Raw genomic sequence first — 27,096 nt, forward strand, 5'->3', positions numbered from 1 at the left:
CAGTAGTGAGTCCTTTTTCTTTTACTGAACTCATGGATGGCGGGATGGTGCTGCTGGCTGCCTCGCCAGCCTAGGCACAGGGTGCCAGCCGAAGGAGATGGGTGTTTTGGCATCAGCTGGGGGACATCAAAACACGTTCCTGGAAAAATTCACTACTGGTGGTGGGATGTGGAACCTGAGGTGCTTTCCCTGGCAGGGCACTTGCTCCAAAGATACCAGGACTAAAAGAGACCACCTGTGAGTGGGGCAGGGGTCTCCTGGGAAAGCTGTCGGGGTCCTCGTTTTGGATCACGGCAATTCCAGGCTGGTGCAGCAGGGTGTTTGTCCTTGTGCTGTGGGGAGGCAGCAGCTTTGCTCCTGCTCTCTGTGTTCCCTTGCTGGTCTCTCTCTGGAGCGCGTTTCATTTTCAAGAGGTAAAATCCTGTCTTTGCGGCGTTTCGTTGTTGCGGAATTCTTCCAAACAGTGTTTGGGGCTTTTTGTTTTGCTTTTAATAATTACATGGATAAATGCTCTAAAATTATCCCAGAGCCTGTTTTGGGAAGCTGTTTGTGACAAATAGGTAGAACTTTTATTTATAAACCATGCACGTATGGATAGAATGCGTGCTTGAGAATTTTGGGCTAGACCGTGTGATTTGATCACTCACTTAAAACTGATTTTAGCATTGACTCTTCTGCCTGTAAAAGTAAAAATACATTTTATAAATTTGTGTTGTGTTTAATTTACATGTCCTTTCATGGCTGTGCCAAGTTCTTTAAGGGCATTTATTCTGCTTCATATAAATAATTGATCAGCCAAGTTAATTTACTTCTGCCTGACTTGGTCAACCTTAATTAACTGCCCTGGAATAAAGACTGAACTTTTTGTTAGCTTAAAATCTTTCACAAATGTGGCAAAGAAGGGTTGTATTATGACAACATTTTTGCTCTAGCACTGATCCCAGGGGATAGAAATGCCTAATGATCTTTATGTGCATATATGTATTTGTAAACACCTCCAAGTACTTACATCTGAAATTTAATCATGGACCTTGAAGAAACTTTGAAACACACAGGCTACGTTGTGAATCTGTAGTCCATGTTAAGTCTGGAAGATTATTTAAACAGGGATTTTAAGGCCAGAAGACCCCAGGGATGTTTTTTTAAAGGTGTTGATATACTTAAAGATACAGATTGGTAGTTATTGAGGAATCTTAAAAATGCCTCACCAGATGCCTCCGTGTATGGTGAAGCATCTAGAGACATCTGAATATCAGTCCCTTAGTTTTTCAGACTTGGAGTGGGTCCTTATTCTGACAGGTGCTTCAGTCAGTAAATCCTCCCTCATGCTGACATTAAACAATGCTGCTTAGTCTTCAGAAACTATACTGGTAGCAGAATTGCAGCAGTGGCACACTTCAGCGCCCACCTCCTGCCTACTAATCTCCATGCTTAACCTTGCTCATCTTAATAGGCCAGTGGAGCTGAGATGTGTATCAGCAGCATCTGGTCTTGGCGCTGTTATGGACTTAATGGACGCATTTTTAATGCATTAGCAAAGAACTTTTTCAGAATTAGGATTCCTTTAGGCTCTTTTTTTTTCTTTACCTCAAAATACCGACACTGGAGTTATCAGATTATTTTGATTCAGGCAAAGTTCACATCTGACCTGTGTTTTCTCAAATTTGACCACATCCTTAAGAAATTGGCTGTCCCCTGCTTTTCTCCAAGTAATCTGGAAGATTATTAGCTGTTGTCCTCCTGTTGACAGAGTGCCTTCTTTAGATTTCGCTTCACTGAAATTTTACTCCATTACCTTGAACATAACATATTCACCAAAGAGATGGGCCCAGCTATAGGGCTTTGACTTTGTGTTTGACTGTGCATCAAAGCTACAAAAAGTTCTGTGCGGATTAAAATGGGAATCTGAAGAAACTGATCACTCTCCTGAAATTTTTAAACCGACCTACATTAAGTCAGAACAATTCTTTTATTATATGCTCCTTGATTTCTGGATAAAGTTTCACAAGCTGTTGTTGGTACTGCAGCCTACCTTTGGTCCCTTCAGAGGGGGAAAACATCTTATGTCACCTTTAGTAATTCAGAGTCATTCTGTATCCCTCACAACATAAAATACCATAGAATTTTCTATATCTAGAAAAAAGAAAAATACTTACACTGGTAATAACCCACATATTTTAAGTGCTAAAAATGCATTTTTTCTTTGCAGAATTGACAAGAGAATCATTCTGCTTTGTAGAACACACGAGATGACGTGGGCTCTTCTGCCATTAAATTTCTTAAGTCAGAACCAGGTTTCCTGCCTGTCGTGGAAGTAGTTGTGGGGTATTATTATTTCTTATAATAAATCATTATGCATAACAGCTTCTCCAGCACCGTGTTGGTTGTATTCAGACCAGAATCACGGTTTGTGATACTTCACCTGGAGTTTCAGTTCAGTTCCCACAGAACCTAATTATGTTGCATAAAGTCAACCTTGCTTTGCATTTTTCTTTCACAATTTTGAATGACAAACTTCAGTAATAGGCTCCTGTAAGTTCATCTCCTCTGTGCTGGGAAGAGACAATTATCTCAGCCATCCTCAGTGTACGATCACCTGAGCTCATTTAGGTGTGCTCAAAAAGACAAATAATAATCATTCTTGCAGAAAGCTTTCGCAGGTTGATTTTTCATGACATGACACTTAATGATCAAACCAAACTGTGATTATTCATGTCAACTCACATTTGACTTCAGTGATGAAATAAACAGTTTTATCTTTTTTTTCCCCTTGAAATACCAGTTTTCTATCGGAGGTATTTTAACAAAGTGCTTTTGTTTTGTATAGGCATCTAGTTTTAGGTGTATAGAAGTTGACTGCTTGTAAATTGGTGGTTTTAAAAAGAAATGCTTAAAGATGTTCACTTCTGCTTTTAAAATAATTTTTAAAAAATTTTAACATGGTCCCTTAGCAAACTCTCTTTCCAGCCTAGTTTCTTTGGTAGCTGCTGCCAGTTCTGCTGGGATCTGTAGGGTGGTCTCAACCAGTGGAAGGGCCGTAGCCCCTGTGCAGCTGAGCTGGTAACTGGCTGGGGTTCTTCAAAAGGTAAAACAGAGCCTGAAATTTGTCATGGAAAAGGTTCTCAAGAACTATGATCTTTTTCTAACCAAATACAATAAATAATCCATCTTTTTCTTAGTCCTATAGGTCAGAAAAATGGTTGCAATTTCTACTGTTTTTTCTATCCTGGACCATTTTGCAGTCCTAGAGACAATAAATAATTTCTTGACCAGTTTGGTTGTGAATTATTTTCTGTGTCCCGGAGATATTTCGCTCAGAAGGGCAAGCCAACAAATCGTGATCAGGCAGTGATGGATCTGCTCCACAGTGGTGCACATTCTTCTTGCTGCTGTCAGAGCTTTGTTTGGTGCTTCCTCTGACCCTACTGCTTATTTATCCAGGTTCTCACTTCCCATTTGTTGCATTAGAAGTGCTGGAAAAAGAGATGTGTTTCTTTAATGTTCTCGCACATGGGTTTTAGTGTTGCTTTCCACCACAGTGGCTTCTGGAGGCACCTTCCACCAATCCTTGAGTGTGTCCTTCCTTCATCAGCTTTAGTCAATGAGGTGGGGACATGCCACCCACCATTACTGTCATACTCCAAAACAGTCATAGGCATGAGTTTAACCCTCTAACCTAGTATTCCTGGTGGTCATTGTTGTCTTCATCTGCTGCTGAGGTAAATCAATGTAGTGCTCCATTTTCTCCAGTTGAGACCAGACTCCAAATTTGAGTGGAAGCAGAAGAAAATTACATCAGTTCTTTCTTTTTTGATTTGTCATGGGGTAAAAGAGGTGAATCTTTTTTTTTAGCAGTATAGCATATAAAAATTGCACTCATATCTCTGAGTGATTTGGGAGTTGTCTGTGGATTCTCACTCCTGTGTCTTCTTCCAAAGCAACCTGTGCCATGAAGTCACTGCCTGGTGTGTAATCCAGCCTTGCTTGTTAGATGTAAACACTTATTTAGACCTTATCATGCTTATGGGCTTTCCTTACAGTGCTGAAAATGAAAAACACACCATACTTGGTGTGTATCAGAGCAGGATCATGTTAAGATCCAAAAGCATTTCCTAGTGGTGTTGGAAAAGCTGTAGGTTTGTTTAGATCTCTGGAGCTTTTACAGAGGAGTTGACAGAAGCTTTATAATGAGTCTTCAAGCCCTTTTGTACCCTGGCATAATTTGAAGATTTAACAAAACAGATTGAAAGAAGTTTCCATAGACCAGCTGAAATTTATTTAAATGTAATCAGAACGTTTGAATCTGTCCTGCTACCATCCATGTGCTTGATTTACTGAATTCAAACGGGTTCTTCCTTGAAGATAAAACATCTTCCTTCTGAGGCGAAGTACTCAGCACAGGGGCATTTGGCTCCCATGTCCATGTGGTTAGTGTGGAGCTGGCAGCGTGCTTGGGACACTCAGTTTGGCTTTCCATACCCCATCTCCTCTGGGTGAGGGGGAGAGGAGGGATGGGCTGGTGGAAGCCAGACAGGCTAATGGTATTTAAATCGTGGAAGCTGGGGCTTTGCAGGTAGAAATACTTGTAAAACAAGTCATTATAATATCTCCGAGTTAGTGCTTTGCAGCTGAAAATCAGCATATGTGCTTTGTGTGGGGAATCTTGAGCACTTGAGATGTTTGCTCCTGAGGCTGTGTAAATCCCAGGGGTTCTGGGGTGAGGAGGTGGGTACTCGTCCTCATCCTCATCCTCATTGAAGGCTTGTGACCCACTGACACTGTTGGTAGGCACAGAGTGTGAAGCACCCAGGGACAGGCTGACACCAAGAGTCAGTAGAGATGGCTGGCTGGAGGGAGCTGTGGCTGCTGAGATGATGCTTAGCCAAATAACACAGGAGGCTCCTCGCTGTAATGCCATGAGAGCATCCAAATCCATGGCCAAAAACTTGGCCAACAAGAGTAATTCTGTGAGCATTTGTAGCAGTTCTCCTGAAATGAAAAGTGATGATGGTTCAGCACATCCCAGATTAAGTCTACATTGCTTCAGAGTAATAAAAGGTGCTAATTTGGCACTATCATGGTATAAGCGAAAACCAAAATAGTGAATGCTCTGCTTCACCTCCATGCCCCTACACAGCATATATCACATTTTTGATATTGTCCATCGTATGTTGCCAAGAATGACTCATCCGATTCAAAGGAAAGCATCCAGATGTAACTAGAGAAATTTAATTATGGATTCTGTGTGTTCGTTCAAAAATATTTTTTTTTCTCTAAGGGAAAAAAGATGTTGAGCAAATAATACTATATTTAGAAGAGAGCTAACTTACTAAAATTATAGCTGTACCAACGGATAAATAAACATAAACTAGTAGCATGAACCATTAATGAAAGATAAATCTATGAAGGAAAATGACATATGTTTACAGTTTTGGCAGGATTTAAAACAGGGCATGTCTCCTTATATACAGCAACTGTTTTAACAGCTGCTTTTTTTTTTCCCCCCCCCTCCCCTCCCCTAAATTATTTCAGGTTTTTGAGTCATGATGCAAGAATCTGGGACTGAGACAAAAAGTAACGGTTCAGCCATTCAGAATGGAGCGAGCGGTGGCAACCATTTACTAGAGTGCAGCCTGCGGGAAGTGAGATCAAACGGCGAGACACCTTCCGTTGAAATTGGGGCTGCAGATTTAGCACATCTCCAGCAACAGCAGGTACTGTAAGATGCATTAAAGTTTCCTACCTACAGGAAAAGCGTGAAGCATTTAACCCCCCCACTCCCAAGCCCTTTGTACTTGCCAGGCAGAGGATGCTTTTAGGACTCGCCTGTGACATTCTGTGCGTTTTTGCCCGTAGGGGATTGCAGTCAGTCGTAAGTGTAAAGGGAAACCTTGGACTTCTCTTCCGGGGCTCCTTTTTGTTATCATTCCCTGGAAACACCCAAAGATCAGGGCTTGTTTCCGTTGCCTGAATGTGTTGAGTCTGGTGGCAGCAATTGGGTGAACTGCTGTGTACAAATAACTGGTTTCCAAAATATGTCACAGGGTGGAAAATTCGCTAACGTTAAGTTTTGTTTTTGCAACAAATTTTAATATAACCTAGCAACCTCTATCAACAGAATGTTTTCTATTAGTGAGGAAGGCTGCAGAGGTATCTGCTGCACAAAACGTCAGAATAAATAAATAAATACATCCATGTCAGTGTTCCTCAACTCAGAAGAATCAGAACCAAATTGTGTGTTTTGCCTAGGTATTTTAATTAGTGTATTTTCTGGGAAGTGACCAAATTCACCAGTGTAAATTATCCGCATAATATGGTTTGGCTTTTTCTTTTCCCTGATAAAATTCTGAGGCCCTCTGAGGAAATTTTACACCAAAGTGCTGGGCATGTATCATTAATGTGTTTGGGAACAAAGGCTGCAGCAGAGCCATGGTGAATACACTCACGCCTAACCCTCACTTTCTCTAATGCAATAAGGATTCTTAAAACCTTTTAAGTAAGCGATTGGCAGCTGGTTAAGACTCCCCTAAGTGTACAGTGATCTTTTTAGCAGGTTGTTGTGGAGAAGAAAAAACCTGTGCTCAAAAACAAAGCAAAGTGAAGGCTTGAGGAGGAGCAGTGCACCCCGTTTGCCAACCTAAGACAGAAAGCTGCCATAATTAAACAAGTCAGGAAAATGGATGATACTAAATGCACAGACTTTGGTTGTTTCAATCATTTCGTCCTACAGGTTTTTACTTGAAGTGAGAATACCATCAGTGAGAAAATCACAGCCATGCTGAATTCATTACTGCAGTAGTCACACAAAACCATGGATAAAATTTCAATAACTGCAGGCCACAGTTGAGTAAACAGTTGCACTGAAACTTAATTCCTGTTGACTTTTCCCTCATTCTTTGCCAGGGGCACATTCTGATTCGTAGTGCAAAGACAACAGGGGTTACAGCTTTGATTAATATAGGACAGTAGAAGAGGAGTAAAATATGTTCAACACAAAGGTCTCATCTTAAAAAAGGCTTAGTATCAAAATGAGTTAATTACACTGTGTTTTCCATAGGAGCACTATGGAATTTTCCAGTGAGGCTTTGTGCAGAGAGAAACAGGGAGGGGGGATCATGCAGACATGTGCACACCGTGGACCAGAATGGCTCAGACCTCTGCTCTTTCACCACGAACTAACCCTGTTCCAGGGCTTCTCCACAGCCATCCCAAGGCTCAGGATATGCCTCAGATAATGTTGTCCCCTCGCATGTAATGGCTGGTGTCTTTTAGCCGCCCATTCGGTCAATTAAGGAGTGGCACCCATTCATTCCCAGTCCTCCAGCCCTCCCCAAACAGTGCCCGGCACAGACCCGAGTGCTCAGGTCTGGGGATGGAATTGCCAGGCTCAGGATTGCTTTCACACAGCTCTGATTTTAGCTTGGAGTTTATTTATCCTCTGCCAGTACAGAGAATGTGGTTGGGGATCTTGCTTTTCTCCAAGTTCTTCAAAGACCTTTATGTTCTGTGTTTGAATTCTGCTGTTAATTGGTTGTGATGACTAACTTCTCCATGGAGTTTATCTTTTATAAAGCAAGTTGATTGCAAAGTTTAAAACAGTTATTAAATAAAAAAACGACCAACAAACCCAATCCTGATAACAATAAGAGGGTAATCAGAGCTAGCATAAAAATATCAACCTTGGTGTTTGGAAAACATTTTTAAATGCTGAAAAGAAGAAAACCCCGTTGTTTTCAGACAGCTAATGCAAGCATTTACAGATACACATACAACATGGAGCATAATGTTTAGATGTTTCTCCGTATACAACATATGCTCTCAGGTCACTTAACAGAATGCGTTCTACAAAACACTCCTTCAATACAAATGAATGAGTTCTGAATTAAACAGCTATTTCTTAAGAGCATTTCATTCAAATCTTTTCATTTTGCCACCTGGCACTTGTTTTGTCTGAAAAAAAAACATAAAAAAAATCAGTGGTGGGTAGTTTGAGCTTTGCTGCTGTGGTTAGTTGTGTGTTCCCATGATGAGCGTGGCAGAACAGTAAAACCTGCATGTAAAATGGCTTTTGCAAGCATCTCTGCTGAATTTAGGGTCACATTTTTGGTGACATTTATGAATTTATTCGGACTAATAGCTTTGTTAGTATGAGAGAGGGAAACAGGAATACTTGAGGGTTTTTTAAGGAAGTTTTAATGGGTTTACAGACTTGTAAATATTTTACCATGGAAAAATATGGAGCACCACAGATGTTCTTGTGTTTGCAGGAGAAGTGTATGGTGTGATCACTATGGCTGTGAGTACACGGAGGACTTGTAGGACAAGTTTTATGCTTCCCATGTCATGTTAGGGTGATTCTGCCATGCAAGGAGACAGAGAGTGATGTGATGCTCGATTATTTTAGCATTAGTAATCTCATAAAATGTACTGTTAAGCTGGGAGTAGCAAATGTGGGGATGAGTTCTGCTATTTATAATAAAGCCAAGTAACTCCAACTGATGTTTATATTGGTGAAGTAAGAAAGGCAAAGCAATACAAGTGACTCTTCAGGGACAGTATGTCTGTGGAAGAGTTGGGTAAAAGTAGAAATGCATATAGAAGTCACCCTCAGAACCAAAGTATAAGGGAAAGAGAACTTTTTCTCGCAGTATTTTGGCACCTGCTGGGAGTGAGAGAAGTGGCCTTCCCACTGCTGCTGATTCCACAGGAGCCAGAGGTCAGCATCCCAAGGCAATGATTGTCAGGATGTGGCGGAACGGGCAGGGGTTTGGTGACCTGCTTATAAAGTCTGGGGCAGGCACGAAGGTTACCTGGATCATTGTACTTCCTAAAGAGATGAAGCAGGGGTTTGGTGTGGGGTCAGGTAGTGGGGCTCAGGAGCTTTGTCCCAGAGTTTCCACGGAGGCAGCACCAAGTGACAGAACAGAAAACCTGGGAACAGAGTACCAGGCAGAGTCTGGCAACACCTGTTGGCTCTGAGGCATCATGAAGAACATCTGGTAGGTGCAGAATGGTGTTAGAGTGACCCACAAGCTGAAGGTCAGGCTGGGCGAGGGAAGCTTGGGCAGAAGGGATGTAATGATGGGGTGACTCCTTCCTACCAAGCAATAATAAATAAAGACTCATAGGGACAAACTGCCTTTTAATGTTCATGATCACAGCTGTAGTTGCTTCAGTGGTTTCTGACATCTACTCAAATAGAAGGTTTGATGCCTCAGTCCTAGACAGTTCTTTCTTTTTTTTTTTTTTTAAGTTTATAAAATAAATATTATTTATTGCATTTTATTTTTATCCTCAGGACTATTCATTAAAGTGTTCTTCACGTTATTAGCAGCGAAACAAGACTATGAATTGAACAAAGAGAATTATTACAAAGTTGAATCCTGATGCATAGCAGTAAGACACCAAGTGCTGTGTTGCATGGTGGCAGAAATACAAACCTCTCCACATCAATAGCCGGATCCACTTTGATACTGTAACTTCAAGTACTGCCCCACGAGTATAAAACTCAGTATCTTTGTCTAATCCAGAAAGCTTTTGAACTTTGAGGAGGTATGACTTTAATAGTAATTTGTTGACAGATTAGCTGCAGAGATTGCAAAGGGTTTATTCTGCAGAACTGGCAGGCTCCTATCAGTGTTCTCTTAAGGAAAAAAACACACACTGCTGTTTTGCAATTGCTTGCATTTATTGACAAGCTGCGCTGAGCAGGCAGAATCGGAATGTTTGGATAATGTAAACCTATAGCTTGTCTGATGGAGTGTAGTGTACTTTTAGGTAGTGCATAGATTGCTTGATAAAAAGGGTTACAAGGTGGCCGTGTTTATGACAAACTGGAATAGAAATACAAACGCAACTGGTATGTGGGGAAAGAAGGAGGAGGTTTATGTAAAGAATTGTGGGGAAGTTTCTTTTCTTCACTTCGTCTTTGAGCTGTACTATACTGTAATTATGAAGTGTCAGTTTAATCTTTCTGAAGAATTTAGATAAATACTAGTTTTGCCATGTGTCCACCAAGTAAGGAAAGAAAAGGGTTTTCCTGTTATATCCTGGTTTGTGCTTTTCTTCCAGTAAATATCTACAAGTGAAAAATGCAATTTTGTTAATATATTAAAGAAGGCTCGATAGACAAAAGAAATTTGGACTAGATTCTGCTCTGTGCCCAAGTCAATACCTGCACTTGGGCTGTTTGTGCTATCCGTGTGAAGATGCCACAGTTGGGCCCTTTGGCAGAGGTTGTTTCATGAAATGTTGAGATGTGAAGTGTTAGATTGAGGGAATCGAACTCCAGAGGGAATATGTGGGTTCTTCATGTTTTGTTGATGTTCAAAGACAAGGAAAATGTACAAGAAAGGGGGGATTTGGTGTATTGTTGAGAGGCTGTTTTAATTGGGCAGATCAAAAAGAAAATTTGACTAAAAGAAATCTGAATATATCGCAGTGTAAATGAAAGAAATGCCTTTTTTTTTTTTTTTTTTTGAATTGGTGAGTTTCATGTTATTTTGCAAACCCGTGAGGAGAGGTTACAGACCACATCAGGAGTTTTACAGTCCCATTGATCATGATGTGGACTTATCTCTGTAGAGCAAAACTGCTAAATTAGATCCAAGATAAAGTCTTTGTTTCATATTGACATAACTGGGTTAGACCAAAATTGTTTGTTAGACTTTAAGGGAGCGTCCGTGTTGAGTCATTTTGTCCAAAGAGACATAAAGCCTAATTATTAAACTGCTGTTGCTATTGAAGGAGCCATTTGAAAGTATAGATTAAACTCCATGCAGGCTATTGGATTGTGTCTGATTTTGTATTGTAGTACCCTCATAATTGAGGATTACAACATGGTGAAAAGATGACTGCATTTGTAGAGCTTCTGCTGTTTCATCAGAGATGGTGAAAAACAACTTTATGCTCCCAGTAACTTTGTGGTTTTTATCATTCAGACTTTCCCCCCAAGTTCTGCCATCTCCCAGCATTGAACGGAAGGTGACATGATGTCTTTTTAGTCATTCAAATCTAATAACTTTTAATCTGAAGGTTAAGTAGTGAGATATAAACTAAGAGACGATAATATCAATTTTATGTTCACTGAAGGGCACAATATTCCTCTTTCTAGTAGAGGGAAAATTGTGCGTAAAATGTCTTTTGCTTTTCAATGGAAAAGCTGTGGCTCTGAGAGCTTAGGAATGAAGCAGCATTGGAAAAATTAAATAAGTTTTAACATAGGCTGGCTACCTTGCCTGGGTTTTAGAATCAATGATTTTTTTCCTTAATAATTCAATTTCTAGATCAGTTGTCAATGAACCATGCTGAGAACATTCATGCAGCATTCTCTATCCTCACTATTGCTAATGTCTTTGTTACAACTACTTATTGACACCAACAAGCCCTAAATTTTCTCTAACTGTTGAAGGGTAAGGGGAAACTACTACTTAGTTGCACTTGCTGAGATTGTTTTCTCTTTGTCTTGGTTTTGTTTTATTTTGCTTTTGAGGTCTTTGATAAATAACTGCATCAACCAGAGTCCTCAGAGCACCTTGACATTGGCACCTAGAGCTCTGCTGTTGTGTGTGCAGGTACAAGCATGGACATGCAGAAGCTGGGTCATTAGACATGTAATCACCTGGGTTATGTGCACATCCAAATCCAGAAGTCCTCTGTAGGCTGCCCATGTCTATTTCTGTATTTATTTATTGTTTTACAATAGCTGCTTTTACTTCACCTGGTAAATTAGGATCAGGCAGTAATCGTTTAGGTTTCTGTGGGCTCTTTGAAGGGATGGAGCTTCTGAAATGTGTTTGCTGGGTTGATTTTTAGCCTTGCATCTCTGTGAAAATTCAGCAGTGGTGTGTTTGTTCCCAGCTGTTTTCGTAGGTGTGCACTCTCCCCTTATATTTGCTTATGCTTACTCATAAGCAGTAAAGTTCCACAGTCAGGAGTGCTGTTTAGGGAAAGTCTGCAAAGGAATGCTTTAAAGCTGTTAGCCAGCACGTGTATACACTGCAAAAGGCTTCCAGCAAGCATCAGATATGAATTAAAAGTCTGTTTCAAGTGATTGATGTTATTCAGATTATTAAAGACTGTTCCTCCTCCAGTGATCTTCATACTTTAAGGGTTGTTTTATAAGTGGTGCAACCACTTATTTGTAGCAAATATATATATATATATATATATATATAAAACTTAAAATGGTAGTGTGCCTGTGAAGGCGTAAAGCAGCCTTTAATTCACATGGAACTGCTCCTCATCGTGGCTTTTAACGTTGCAAGATGCTTAAGCATGTGCCTAAATGTAAGTGCATGACTAGTCTGATTAAGGTCACTGGTACGTCTCATGCCTGTAAAATTAGGAATGTGCTTAAGTACCTTGCTGAATTAAGGCTTAAGTAATTTCACACTAATAAGAAGTTGCATGGATTGCTGATATTTTAGAACTAATTTAACTTTATTTGGAGACACGCTGCATGTAGGGAGATTGTTTGGCAGTGCCTGAGGAGCAGCAGCGGAATTGCAGCTGTTTTCAGAAGCGTAGCCCCTGATTTCAGTGGAGTTTTTTCTGACTTAAAAACATTTAAATAGGAACAGAAAAAAATGCCATGGTTTCCTGCATTATGTTAGGGGAGCTCCACTGGGTATCCCAGCAAGTGAGAAGAATGTTAACAGTACTGTTGTAATTTATAACAGTGATGCTGTAAATAAAGATTGGGATATGAAGTAAAAATGCAGAAGTTGTGAATGCTCTTCATGAGTTTATTTAACTGCATAGCACCCCATTAATTAAAAAAAAATAACAGAAGGTATCTTCTGGAGGCTTAGTGTAAACAGTGACATTATATAATGACAGTTTTGTAGGATAGTGTTGCTTGTTTTGTTGCTGCATTCTGTATTTTGTTAGCCGTGCTCCCTACATTTTCAAAACATAAACTATATTTGCAACCTGTTTTAAATAGTGCAAATATATCTCTTTTTCCCCTATAAAAGCTACAGTTTGTGTCTGTGGAGTGTATAGTCTCAGACATCCCTGAAGCCTGGGGCAAGTGCCAGGTTTATTACAAGTTGGGCTTTTCAATTTATTTTGAATCATATTTCTTCTTTTTCTTTTATGGGTTTTTGTTTGCTTTTTGTTTTGGTTTGGTTTTTTTTTTTCCTTTTTTTTTTTTTTTCCAAGCTACTGAAAGTAGGGCTGATAAAGTGAAGGTTGAGGAGAGTTGGGCTATTTAATCTCTCTGACAATGTGTTGTAAAACTCATCAGTGCAGTTCTCCCCTTTGCCCCCAGCTCTCAGAGCGTGTTCCCAGGCAAACCAAAGAGAAGGATGCAAGAAATGGATATAATTCCTTGTGTTCTGTGTGCTGACCTGATACTGGTTCTCATTTAATGACCACAGGATTGAGGACTGAGATGGTTACAGACAGAAACATCGCTGGGCATGCAGCTGCATGCCTGGAGATGGGTCATTTTTGCTTGGTAGAGCACTGCAGTTCCAGGTTTAGGTGACCTCTTTTGATCAAGCTTCAAGGCTGAACTAATTTTTATATGCACATTTGGGGCCTTCTTACCTTATGAAATAGAATAAACAAGTTTTGGAAAGGATTTAGTTCCTTTCTAGCAAGAGGCATCGTTATCAAGGGGCACAACACAAATGTTTCAAATTTGGAGATGCAGAGCAAGGTCACAGTTTGCCTCCAGAATCTGAAGTAATCAGGATTTTATTTCAGATAAAACCTCTGGGGCTGATACTTAGAAAACACAACTTTTAACTGGCATTACGCAATTTGCTATGGGTCACTTAGCCAAATATTTGTATATGGGTCTTTTTTCTTCTTTTTTCTTCTTTTTTTTTTTTAAGACTTTCCAAAGTTCAGGTGGGATTTCAGGCTTTAACAAACTCTACCTGGAAATTAAGTGCAGGAAGGGAGGGGGGAAAAAAATCTTGTCTATTTGAGCTAGAGTGATCACAAGCTAAAAGAATGTGGTTGCTGTTGGCGTGCTCAAATCAAGTTTTCCTTAAATTTTCCTTGTTATTATCACCGATACTGAAAAACATCTGCCAGGAAAGAACTGCAACACCAGTGAAATGTTGTAAGACCACTGACTGTCTGACATTCTTGCTTTTTTCCTCCTTTTTCCAGTAATCAGTGAGATACGTGCAGAAATAGAGTAAGGTCCCTAGCTGTTCCCAAGGACTGTGTGGGCAGAGGGTGGATCTTCCCTAGTACCTTCTGGCATCCTGAATAAGCAGCAGACCCACAACTTTGGGAGGATTTGGCTGCTCTCTCACGGATGAAGCTGGAGCATTTGTGTTCTTAAACCATCACCGTTTTGTATTTCTGTTTCCACATAATTAAGTGATTCACTGAAGGAGAAAGGTCAGACAGGCACAGGGAAGGAAAATGGAACTTGTTAGAAGTAGTGGGGCCCAGCATCTTGCAGCAAAAATTAGAAACAAGATGGAACATAGTTTTTCTCATGGATAAGAAAGCATTTGGAGCACTCAGATCCTCCCAGTCCAGTCTCAGCAGTCTCCGGGAGAATTCTTCTGGCCTCTGCTTAAATGAGAAACTTGATCTGCAGATGAGCTCACCTAGGAATAGCTCTGGTTTTGGGGAGAGTGGCTGCAGTTTATCTTGACTTTGTTGTGTTGCATTGCATACCTGCTCTCCTATGTCATCTCTCTTCTTCAGGCTCGGAGCAGGATGGACAGGTGTGTGTGGAAAGCAATTGCTCTGGATTTTGTTGGAAAGCTGAAGTTGAAAGCATGCAGTGTGCTGAGTGTGCAGGTGTGGGAGCTCTGTGTTTGGGACAGGGGTGCTCTGTGTCTGGTAGAACCCCCAAAGTCTCTCCCCTGGATCAGCTGGCTGGGTCATTCACTTGTAGCTGTAGGTAAAGCGCTTTCTGTAAGGTCACAGAGAGGGTTTGGTACAGCTAAACATCACCAGTGGTTCATTTTAGTGCCTGTTCTTCTCTCTCAAGAGCTGTGCTGGTTTCTTCATTCCAGACATGGTATTTGGGTAGCAAAAGCAGTTGTTTTGTTCAGGGAAAACAGTCTCCTTCCTTGTCTTCCCATGGCTGTAATGCTGTATTACAGATCCAAAAGAAAAACCCTCCAAGTCAATAAACAACAAAAAGCAGACTTATCTTTTATAGTGTTCTTGAAACAAATGTAAGGTTATAACACTAAAGCAGGTTTTATTAAATCTAGGCGTGAATCCATATTGAAGAAATAATCCACTGCTTCTTTTCTGCTTCTTGTCTTTTTAATTAGTGCTGGCAATGGGATTGTTAGCTTTTAAGATACGGTAAATATGAGCCTATTAATATTATTGAATATAATACTCAAGAAGGAGCAGGGAATGCTGGTAACTGTAGCTGTTTTATGTAGGAGCTAAAAGTGGGCTCTTTGCTGTTCCACACATCTTCCTTTATGACTACTGGGGTGAAGCCCTTATTGGCAGCTCTTCCCCAGGTCCCTGGAGCAGCTGTTCCTGGAGCAGCCATTCCAGCAGGTGGTGTGGGACTTTTGTCCCTTAGTCCAGTCTGGCAGGATAGGTCTGAGCCCTTTTTCACGACACAGTGAGTGTTCGGAGTTTAAAATAGTTCTGACTCCTTTTCCTTGAGAAATGATTCACTAATTCCTCTGATTAATGCTTTTTGAAGTGTTTTACTGTTGGTTTCAGTCTCTTAACTTGGGCAAGGACTGGATTATAAGGGTTTAACAGTGATTAGCTCTGTTTACAGTATTTTTTTCTTGCTCTGAAAGGTACGGTGTTTGCTCTGCTGAGGGGTTTTATTTTGCAGAGTTTCTGTTGACCACCTGCTTTTTTTCATAATTGGTTGCAAGGACAATTGCTAGGCATAATAAATAAAAGATACGGCCTTCCAAGGCTGTGTCATAGGGACTGTACGTCAAAGATTCATAAACTGCGAGCAAAAATATGTGCCTCTCCCTGGGGGCAGGGAAGCGCGTGCCGTGTTCACGTTTGGGGATCCTTCCAAGGTCATGGAGGTAGGAACTTCTCCAGTGCTGGCTGATGGCCTGGCTGGGCTGCAGCCACGCTCAGGATAGGCCAGCCCACCAGCCCAGGTTTGCTGTGAACTCCTCTCTAGTCTTAATGTTTTTATTTGTGGCTTTTGGAAAAATAGACTCTTTCCCCCCCAGTCTTTCCATGCAGACCGAAGGCTGGAGTAGAGTGTGTCTTTGACACTCCTGAGTCTGCCTGATCTGTATCTCAGCAGCCTGTCAGTGGAGCTTTCAGTCCTGCCTAGGTCTTTTGGTGCTCAACTCTCCATTAGGAAGTTTTTCCCCAGTACCTGACCAAAAGTCTTACCATGGAATCATAGAATGTCTTGGGTTGGACGAGAAAAAAACATCCCTCTGTGTCCAGTCTTGTATCAGATTGTCCTTGGAACAAATGATGAGCCAATGAGTGTGTTTTCCCATTTAATTAGAAATGTCAATAATGATTTTGAGAAGACTCAGGACACATGTTTCTGAGGAGGCTGCACTTCAGTCTCCATCCCAGTCACTGTCCTTCGTCACTCCCTTAAATGTGAAGTTGAAAACAGGAGGTTCAAAGGGGGACATGGGATGGGGGTGTGAGTGAAAATCCCATTTCATGTTCAGTGCACAGAGTCCATCCGGAACCCCCCAGTAACTGCCTTAGCCACGCCTCTGTCATTTGGAGGCCTCTGTTCCTGTCTCTGCCAAGTCCCTGTCGTCCACAAGACAAGACATCTGCAGTACATTTGTTTAAAGCAGGGAGATGACAAGCATTGAAACAGATGTTGGAAAGCAGAGCAGCACAAGGCCTGTGCTAAGTGAATCGCCCATTGGGCTGGGGCTGTTTGATGGCTGATTACAGAGTGAGCCAACTGTTCCTTCAGAGCAGGCTGCACCCAGGAGATCCCCGGCTAAGAGATGTGCTTTGCCAGCATGTGGTGCTCCCTTTGTCACTGTGCCTTTTCAGATGTACCTGGGGAAAGCACAGGGAACAGGATCATCATTCAAAACCCCTTAGATGAGTAACACTCTTGCTTATCCGGGCTGAATTGATTCCTGGTTACGAGTTGAACCATTGGAAAGCATCAAGAGCGTGCCTCGGCATCCAACAGCCAGTATCACTCATTAGTTTGAATGAAAAGCCTGTGCAGGCTTTATCAAAGCTACAGAGAGTTTTATCATGATCAACATAAAACAATATTCTGTCTGAAACCTCTGCACCATATTGCCATATAAAAAGCAGCTAATGTCTAGTGATCCTTGGTATATGAAGCAATTTAGGTTTATCACAAGCTGACATATTATGCTTTGACAGCAAAGAATCCCTTTTGTACCTGATCTCATGTTTCCTAAGACCAGCTTTTCACCTCCTCTCATCTTGTCTCTAGGAGCTGATCCCCTTGTGCCGGGGAGGTAGAGCTCTTGTTAAATGAACTCATGAAACCTGTGAGTATTTACCTGTTAGTCATCTTGGGAAGGACACGAACTTGCTGAGTAAGAGAGCCGGGCTGGGGCTCAGTTTGTTCAGCCTGTGGACAGGATTCAGCCCCTAGTAGGGAAAAAGTACCCCTTCATGTTCTCATATGTTTGACAGGCATCCTGCAGTGAATGTCAAGGACACAAGGGCTGCCCTCTTTCCCCAGGGTAAGGCACAGTCAGGTCCTGCACATGGTGCTTTCCCAGAGCTGGAGGGGCTCCTGAGCATGGCTGGCACCAGCATTCCCTTTACATTTACATTGGGTTTCTGATAATCCATATGCATCCAGAGATTCCACTGCTACCTTACCTAAGGGAAGGAGAGTGGGGCTCTCCAGGCTGTTTGAGCTGCCTGCAGATGTGCTATCTGCCAATGAAAGACTGTTAGGCACCATCACATTTCCATCTTGTCCTGGTGGAGGGAAGGAGTGCCTCTTCTTCTATTCTGTTTCTCTCCATCTCATTTTTTCTTGGTGGTGTTCCAGACAGGCAGTAGGTGACAGGCACATGGTGGGATTTTTGCAGTGTCCTATGCAGGGCTGGGAGTTGGAGCTCATGATCCTGATGGGTCTCTTCAAATTCAGCATATTCTATGATAGCCTTGAAAATCATTACTGGATTGCCCCAGTCTTTACAGAAACTTGAACCATTTACCAAAAGCATTTTATAAAAGGACTGGCTCCCATATGTCCAAGTGAAAAACACTGGACTGTGCTTGAACCTCCTTATATCATTATTGTTTATCCAAAAGGATGAAAGGAAGAAAGATCCAGGACACCTGGAGGGATGAAGGGAAGCAGAGCTCCTCTATGCCTGCCCTGCAGATTCCTTACCTGACCAGCCCATACTGAGCCACAAATGGACTGCAAATCTTGCTGCCTGGCCTGAAGAGCCAAGAGGCAGATCCCTTTCTGCCCCAAAAGTCACTGCAGAGACAGGGAGCTGCACCAAGAGACTTCATTTTCAGGAAATCTTGCTGATACCATTGTTTGGCAGGTAGCAGCCAGGGCACTGCTGGTGGTGTGCCCCATCCAGCCTTTACTCTCTCTCCAGAGGAGCTTTGGTCCTCAGGTCTTTGTGCTCCTCTCATCTGTGGGAGAGTATATTGTGGAAGAGTTAATGTCTGCCAAGGCTTTGACCTGAACATGGAATTGTAGGGGAGCTACAATTGTAGGTGCATGAATATGCCTTTGGTCATCTAAAATGGACGTTCCACTGAATAATGAGAAATTTATTAAGTGTAAAAGAGTTGTTATTATTTATTTAGAATGTATTGTTCCCAGGCTTGTGCTTACTCTTTATGAAGCTGGCTTTGTAACTTGGCAGTGCAATCAGGAGTTGGGCTTGATGATCCTACAGGTCTTTCCCAACATAAATGATTCTATGGTTCCAGTTTGTCATGCAGTGCTGGCTTTGGGCTCTGCTAGGTTTGGTTCTGCTTGGATTTCCCCAAAATTTTGCAGGGTACATCTGGGCAGATGATGTGTGGGACCTGAGACCGCTGTGTCCCCACCCAGAGGTGGCCCAGGGCACTCCCCACTGGAGCAGGGCCAGGACAAAGATCTCTACTCACATCCTTGGTGCCCACCACTCCTCAGGGTTTCAAAAACCTTTCTCCTTCCTTCCTAAGATGCCATAATTTAGGCAGCATATGTGGATTAAGACACCCAAAGTGATGCAACCAGCAAGTGATGAAACCAGCTGAAAGCAGAGGGAAGTGGAGGTGTCCCTGCCCATAGCAGGGGGGTATGAAGTAGATGATCTTCCAACCCAAACCATACTAGGATTCTGTGATAGGATTCTGTGAAGATTAAAGGGATTGATTGATCACTTAAAGTGGAGATTGTGCTCACATCTTCCTTCAGATGAAGGAATGGGAGAAATGTTTCTAAGTCTCATAGTTGTGTTCATGGAGATGAGTTTGCTTACCAGGAAGAAGCAGATGCAGTTAAAATAGGTCAGTGCTGTTACTTGTAGGAAAGGTGTTTATTTGTGGCCTTAAAATGAAAAAATTGTTGCGCCAGAAAATATTAATAAATAATTGATCAATAGTGGAAAAGGTTCTTTCTGTAAATAAACTCCAGTGTAATTAATAGCTCTGTGCTCAGTAGTGTGCATGCAAAAGAAGCTGGGGATGCAATTAATGTGTCAGGGGCCTGAAGGACATCTGCAGATAAGGGTTAAACAGTCTGTTGAAGCTGAACTCATGAACCTGGTTAAACTGCTGGACTTGTTTGTTTCAGTAAAACTTTCGTCTCTGCTGTGTACATATTTTATAGCATTCTGGAAGAAACACTTAAAGTCATATTTTTAATATAATGTTGGTAGCAAAGTATGAAGGACAGAGGAGGTAACAGAGAAGGCAACTTGCTAATGCAAAAGCAGTGTACTGAAAGTCACTTTTATTTCTTATTTATAATCTACATGCACACTCTGGATAATAGATGACAACGCTCATTCAGTACTTTAACTTCAAAGCAGAGAGAAGGCATGGATGACAGAGCTGGGAGCTGGAACACAAAGGTACTAACAACAAGAGGAAAAATGCCTGTTTACTGGATTGCATTTGTTAGCACGCTGTCTTCAGATATTGTTCCCCCAGGAATAGTGAGAATATGTGCTGCACGAACAATGATTTAACATCTGAAAATGGTACTTAAAGAGTTTTCTGTCTGGTAGTAATGTGATGAAGGCTTCTGAATGGAACCTGGGGACTTCATTTCTTCTATTTATCTATATGTCTCTCTGGTTTTAGTCAGTGGTAATTGCATATTTAACCCCTTAAATAGGTTTAACCCTCTCAGCACCAACTTTATTTTATTTTATTTTTGGTCTCACGTCTGCTTTTGTTACACTGCAGCTGTGCTGCTCTCATTCCCTGCCAAAAAAACCAGAAAGACAAAAGGGATTTTGGAGAAGTTGTGGCCAGGGAAGTGCATCGAGAATAATGCCAAGCTCCACCTCTCGTCTCCCTTCTCCTCTTCTTCCTTTTTTGAGGAAAGCAGTAGATAACAGCATCCAAGGAAAGTGTTTTAATGGGATTCAGTACAGCTGGGAGCCTTATAGCAGAGTGAGAGGGAGAAAGAGGGCTGTAATGAGGGGGGAAGTTGCAGATAGTGCAGTAAATCCACAGTATAAATTTGCTGCTTACTTCAGCAGTCTACTTCCTTGCATCTTTCTCAATTAGCACTTGTTCTGGGGGGCTTGCTTAATAGCTTATGTGAAACAAATATTAACATAAATTGTTTAATTATATCAAAATCTTGAATTCCTCCAAGACGTAAAATTGTTTTTAGCTAGGAATACATCTGCAATAAAACATCATCTAGTTAAAGTAAACGAGCTCTAAGGAAAGTCGTAAGATTGTAGCTGAGCTACTTTTACAGTTTATTTTCATGGTATTTAAATTATGATACCAGTGGGTATTTTTAATTAGTGCCTCTTTAAAGTGTGCACTTGTCTACATAAGCCATTTTGGCAAATTTGACTCATTCATACCGTGGTTGCTGTAAAAGAGGCCAGCACAGCCTGCAGGAATTGGAATTAAAAGTTTCTGCAAGCTGTTGTCGACATGACCACATCTCATTAACTTAAGAAATGGAGATTATTTGCCTGAAAGCTTGATTTGACTAACAGTAATCAAATATTAGGCTCACTGGAGAGGGAAGAGGAAAAACAGCCTCACTGTTGTGATCTATATCCTTAAGTGTTGTGTGGCTCACTTTAAATAGCTGTGGCATATTTCTGCTGTGCCAAACATAAAGGGGAAAAAATGATAACACAGGCTTTATGAATAATCTAAGGTTAGTTTTATTTTCCAGTCTGACATATTATTTACCAAGTTTACCAAGGGTAGATATAATTTTTCTGATGGTCCTAACATCAAGAAGAATTAATTATCTTGAAAATAGTTTCAAAGTTTAAGCACTGGAAATTGCTTATATCTTGTGATTATCAGCTGTTAAATAGGCATGAGCCTTAAATTTGTATCCTAGAATCATTTAACTGTTTTTTATGAAGGAAGATGAGGTAGGTTGCAAAATTTTGCATAAAAGAACCAAAATAGTGAAGAGCCTTTTTCATGTGAATACTTTAAATAGCTTGGCAAATGAAACAGCTGAGGGAAAAAAGTCTATATTTTGTGCAATAATTAAGGTATGGGAGTAGGAAATTCAAAAATATTTGTGCTTGAGAGAGTGGTAGGGTCAAAATTCAGCGTTGTGTGTTTGCCTGGTAAGCAAAGGACAATGTCATACCTAGATGGAAGCTGTGGCACACATTGTTAAAAAAAAAGGGTGCAGTTAAACAAAAGAAGATAAAGTCTTGCGCCTTTTTATGTCTTTGAACTGAGAACATGTGCTGCATTTTAGTAAAGGAACATGAGCCTTGAATGTAAGTAACTGGTTTTTGCATTAGGTACTCCCTGGAGGTAGCAGAAAAATATCATGTCCCTGCATGAAATGCGAATGTGAAATCTACCAGAAAGAAATATTTATGACCATTTTATGCTTGATTAGACTTGGATGACATCTGTTAGAAGACAGGGACTGGACAAAGAGAGAGACGCTCGGGGGCAAATGTTAACAGAGTTGTTTAGATGATGCTGGGGCAGGAGCGTCCATTTACTGCCAGGCAAAACATAGGAATTGTGTTAGCGAGAGTGCAGCTGACAGGAATTCGCCGTGATGGAGACAGTGTAAACTGACGGGCTGAAATAGTAAAATGCAGCTGTTGATATTCGCCGCGCTGCCACGATTTATGGGCAGGTATCGCAGCTGAACACAGATACTGTAACTTCCAGGGAGCAGATGCATTAACAAAGTTATATAAATGTGAGTCAGCTATAAAAAAGCGACATCTTCACTTTTTAAAGTTGTTATTCCGCCAGGCTGCACTGAGAGTTGGAAGGACTTTCCGGAAAGAAAAAAAAAAGCCGGATTTTCTTTTTCTTTTTTTTTTTTTCTTTTTTTTTTTTAACTCTGCAGAACACACTGCTCTGAAGCAATCAACCTGATTGTTTACTTTCCCCTCCTTGCTCTAGCACTGGAGCTTTTCCCCATGCCGCATCCTGTTCTTTTCTGAACGAGATGAAGTTCCTTGGCTGCATCTGCCCCAGTGCAGGGCAGGAGGGACGAGCATCCAATCCCCCTGGCCCAAGGCAGCAGCACCAGCAGCTGTAAATCTTTAACTCCAAAGTTTGACAATTAATCGATGGCGAGCCTTTATGTGTTTTTAATGTTAAACTGTTGTTTACCAGCTCAACCAGAAGCGGGTTTTATGGCTGGAGGTACAAACACTCACATCACTCTGGGTCTTTTCCCAGCTTTCTTTTCCTGTAAATTTTCTCTGTCTGGAATGCTTATGGGAAATGTTATTTTGTTTTTGTTTGCAACAGCTCTGTTGTTTTGATTTTGTCTGAGTGGTATGGAAAACAGTACGTCACTTGGAGTGGGTGTTTTGTCTATTGGCCATTTGGCTATTCCACATATATTTCTCATACTTACTACATGATGACAAGGGAACCCAAATGGCATAATTTTCCAGCTGAATTTTGCTTTCCAGTTTAATAATAGTGAAAGGAAAACAAAGTTAATAGATTTAGCAGTTTTGATACTGCTCACATGCTGATAGATGCCTTTGGATTTTTTTCCCTGTGGTTAAGGGTCTATTTAGACAAAGGTCAGATTAATGCATATATCAGTTTCTATAATAAACTGCATAAAGATTATGTTACACATTTTGCATACAGTTGTGAAAAACTGTAATTTAAGTACCCAAGTCCATAAAAGGGTAATAAACAACTTCAGTATCATCCATATGATTAGTCTAGGGTACTTCTTACAGTGATTTTTTAGGTAGTCCATAACAGAAGAAATAGCAGCAGATGCCTTTTAATTGAAAAATGATATGAAATAAATTTTGCACTTGAAAAGAGAACATGGCATTCTCCATTTATCTGTTTAGCTGGAGAGATTTGAATGTGAGATACATGGATTCTTGCATAGTATTTACCGTGTTGGGGAGAGCATATTGACAGACCACAGAATGCAGCTTTAAGATCAGGTAATTTTTATGTATAGTACCAAAATATAAAATGGAAAGTATGATTAATTTTTCAATTTCTCTCAGCAGATATCTAATAATTGTGCCCATGGACTGCCAAAGGCTCCCATTAAAGATTTAAAATGCAAAGAAAGGTAGAATCAAAAAGATGGTATTTTGGATTAAATAATGTAAAAAAAAAAAAACTGTAGGGCAATAGCAAAGTGAAAAGCTATTGGCAAAATAAAAGCGTTGTGTCAACTCTCCTTGAGACAGATTTCAACATTTACACATTCAACTACATCCTTTTTGTCGCTGGGATTTAAAATAAAAAATCCTTATAGGTTGCTTAAGCCAGCTATGATTTTAAAATACATTTTTGGACTTTCAGGTTATGATATCCTTGTTCTCAGCAGAGTGCTGAAAAATGCAGAGTTGTGACCCTGTGTTAGAAATATCTCCATAAATACAGTGGCAAGGGGTGTAATCTGTTATCCAACATTTAAAAACATGTTAGCAAACTCTGTGGCATAACGTTTCTTTCATTAAGTACCAACAGATACGGAGTGGCCAGAAAGCATTTTGCATCAGCTTCTTGGGAATGTGCTATTTTTGTTAGCCTTGGAAAAAGGGATGCTGCAGCCGTAGTATATAGAGGCTGTCAGAAAGGTCCAGCTGGACTTTTCCTCCCTTTTCTGTACTGTCTTTATCACTTTGCTCAGTTCCACATAATAACATCTTCATCTGAGATTGCTGTGGCACAGGGGAACTGCATTTGTTGATCAAATTTGGCTGGATAACACTGTGATCTCGTATCCTGAAGTGCGGAGATGTGCCTGGAATACGTAAGCATAAAGCTGGCCCCTTGATTGATTGATTCTGCCTGTCACAGAACAAGATAACTGGATCAGTAAATACCCTGTGCACTTCAACTTCATCTATACAATCAAAAGTGAGGGCATCATGGGGCTGAAAAACACCGAGGCATGATGGGAATATCTACATTTCAGAATGATAGCCAGGAACTTGCGAAAAGCGAGGAAGAAAAGAAAAATTTTTTATTCCTCCTTTTCCCTGTGTGTTTGTACACGAAGAGCAGTGAAAAGCACATTAATTTCGGTGTGCTTGCGGTGTGTCTGTGTCTCCCTGGATTTATTTCAGCTTCACATCTGTGTAACGCTGCTGGTGTTGCCAGTGGTGCTAAGCTAGCATAAGGCAGGGGTAAAACAGATGATTCAGACTCTGGATATTTCAGGGAAAGCACGTTATTTGGGGTGTCCTGTGAGAAGGTGGCATTTTATCAGATAAATATAATTAAGTTATGCACCTTACTTGAGTTGATTTGCTACTTCGGCAAGTCCCAGAACTGTTGGGTTGAGCATCCCAAATTCAAACTGCAGGATCCAGTTTTATTGTGGGCTTTGAAATTGAATATTAAATGAGAATTAAGAGTAAAGGCACCAAAAAGAAAAAGGTAAAAGAAAAAAGGTAAACGATGACAAGTAGAAACATTTTAATTAAAAGGCCACACTTTTATCCAGAAAATAGAATATGAACAAATCAGGCAGGATTTTTTGCTGTGTTTTTCCAGTCCTTTTGGGCTAGAAAATAACTGCCTTAGCACAATTTTAAGAAATTCTGAAGATCAGTGTTCCCCTCAAAAGTGTGTGTGTGTGTGTGTGTGTGACATATTGCTGATAGAACTTGTCAGTCCATCTCCAGCCTGGCGTGTCCTTTGTCCTGCACTGCACGAGGTTTGTCTCTACGAGATGGGGTGACAGAGCGAGGAGAAGCCTCTCAAGGCACCTTCACCAAAGACAGCAGCAAGGTGTGGTCACCTGTGCTGTCTCCTTCTCAGTGGGGTACTTGGCAAGCCCAAGGTGTTCAAGCCACAACAAGCATTTGCCAGGCAGAGCCTGCTGTGCTCCTGTAGCATCTCACCCTCAGGTGTGTCCTGCACACCTGCCTGGGCAGAGACAGGTGTCTGCTCCCCGTGGGTCCCTCCAGCTCGGGGTAGTCTGTGGTTCTGTGTTCCTCTTACACCCTGTGTAACTGGATAAGGCAGCACTAGCACTGAAGCAAATCCTTAGGCTCAGGGCTGCAAGATTAGGCAATTCTAGGAGCAGTTTATTACAATGCTTTTTTGCCTTTAACTGCTTTTACAGTTTATTATGAGATTTATGTGTGGTGTTTAATCTGTCACTTCTATTCAGTGCTTCATTTGCCTAAGACACAGGTAACACAACTTCCTGTAAAGCATTTATATGATTGCTTCAGACACCTTGGAAGTGTGAGGGGCTGGAGAGATCCAGAGCCCTGTGGTGGTAACTGAAGACCTCTCAGGCCATGCCATGCTGCTGCATAAACCAGCTTCAGCAGAAAATACTGCCTGTTTTCCTGTTTAGGTATTCTTCTGCATCTAGGACCAGTTCTGCCTGGCTGTGGTTTCAGTATATGTATCTCTCCCAAGTACAGCATTGAAAGGATTAAATGGTTGACTGGGCTCTCTAAACTGCAGTTGTCTCTCTGGATTTCCTGGCATTCTGTATATTGGGGAAGGTTGGAAACTTTATGATCAGATATTTGCTTCCTTTCCTTTCCTATGCGGTGACGAACGGCCAGATATTCATTACTGAGGAGGATACACTATTTACTCTGGGTTTACTCTGGGTGCAGCTTTCAGCACTGGGTTGGAGTACCATTATTGTATGATGCTGTCATGATTTGCTGGCTGTTTTGGATAAATGGTTGAAGGAAAATTCAACAAATGGTATGAAGAGCCTTTTCTACTGTGATTGTGTACCTCATTTTCCAAGATTTCTTTGGGAATCTGCTTTTTTTTTTCATCTAGCATCTGTCTTTTTATGAAGAGGATGCCTTTTCTTTTGGACTCTGAATGACTTGGAAGACATAGAAAAGTCTGGTGTGGCTGTGCACCAAAATTATTTCCCTGTTAGAGGCTGTGCATGGCAGGCTTTGTTTGGAGAGAGGGTTTGAGGTTGTCCCCTAAGGGTCACAGGGCTTTACCTTTATTGGTCCAGCAGATTGCAGCTTTGAACAATTCCTTTCTAAGAAATTGGACACGGGTGAGTTGCAGTGGTCACACATCTGTGAGGCTGCACACCTCCAGTGCTTCCTGATGAGCTGCCCAGGGAGCCTGGGCACAGTTCTGCGGGCTGCTGGCCGCAGCTGGGAGCTGGGGGTGGATGGTGGCCCCGGGTACCTGCTGTGCTGGGGGCTGTCCCTGCAGAAGCAAGCCTCAGGGCAGGTATCTGTGCTATTTGGCCACCATCTGGGAGAGCCACATGTGATGCTTGTTCTCATATCAGTCTGCCAGGGGGCTGCTGGAGGGGCTGGGTGCTCCCTGCGTGAGCTGACATTCTGCAGCACCGGGAGTGCTCGCCAGATGAACAGAGGTGCTGGAGAGCCTCTGCTCCCAGGGAGACAGCAAGCAGGAGCTGAAAGCTGGAAGAGAAACCCTGCTTTGTACTGGCAGTAAGAAACAGAAGAAGTAAGAGTTGCATTCTTCTCACCCAGCACCTGCAGATGTAGTAAAGGGATGAGAAGCATCTTCCTCTGTGCT

General features: G+C 41.4%; 1 protein-coding gene across 21 annotated transcripts in view; it reads left to right on the forward strand.

The window, feature by feature from the left end:
• Positions 1 to 27,096, forward strand: part of FOXP1 (forkhead box P1) — a 378,552-nt gene that overhangs the window by 210,586 nt on the left and 140,870 nt on the right. For 20 of the 21 annotated variants that reach the window (XM_038149488.1, XM_038149492.1, XM_038149504.1 and 17 more), the window contains one exon: positions 5,533 to 5,714. In XM_038149488.1, the coding sequence (XP_038005416.1) occupies positions 5,544 to 5,714 (171 nt within the window). In that variant the 5' untranslated portion in view covers positions 5,533 to 5,543. Of the gene's footprint in view, positions 1 to 5,532; positions 5,715 to 27,096 lie in introns of those variants that run through there. The other variant, XM_038149502.1, reaches the window with a different exon arrangement.

The sequence above is a fragment of the Motacilla alba genome, chromosome 12, assembly GCF_015832195.1.
Source record: "Motacilla alba alba isolate MOTALB_02 chromosome 12, Motacilla_alba_V1.0_pri, whole genome shotgun sequence".
Lineage (NCBI taxonomy): Eukaryota > Metazoa > Chordata > Aves > Passeriformes > Motacillidae > Motacilla > Motacilla alba.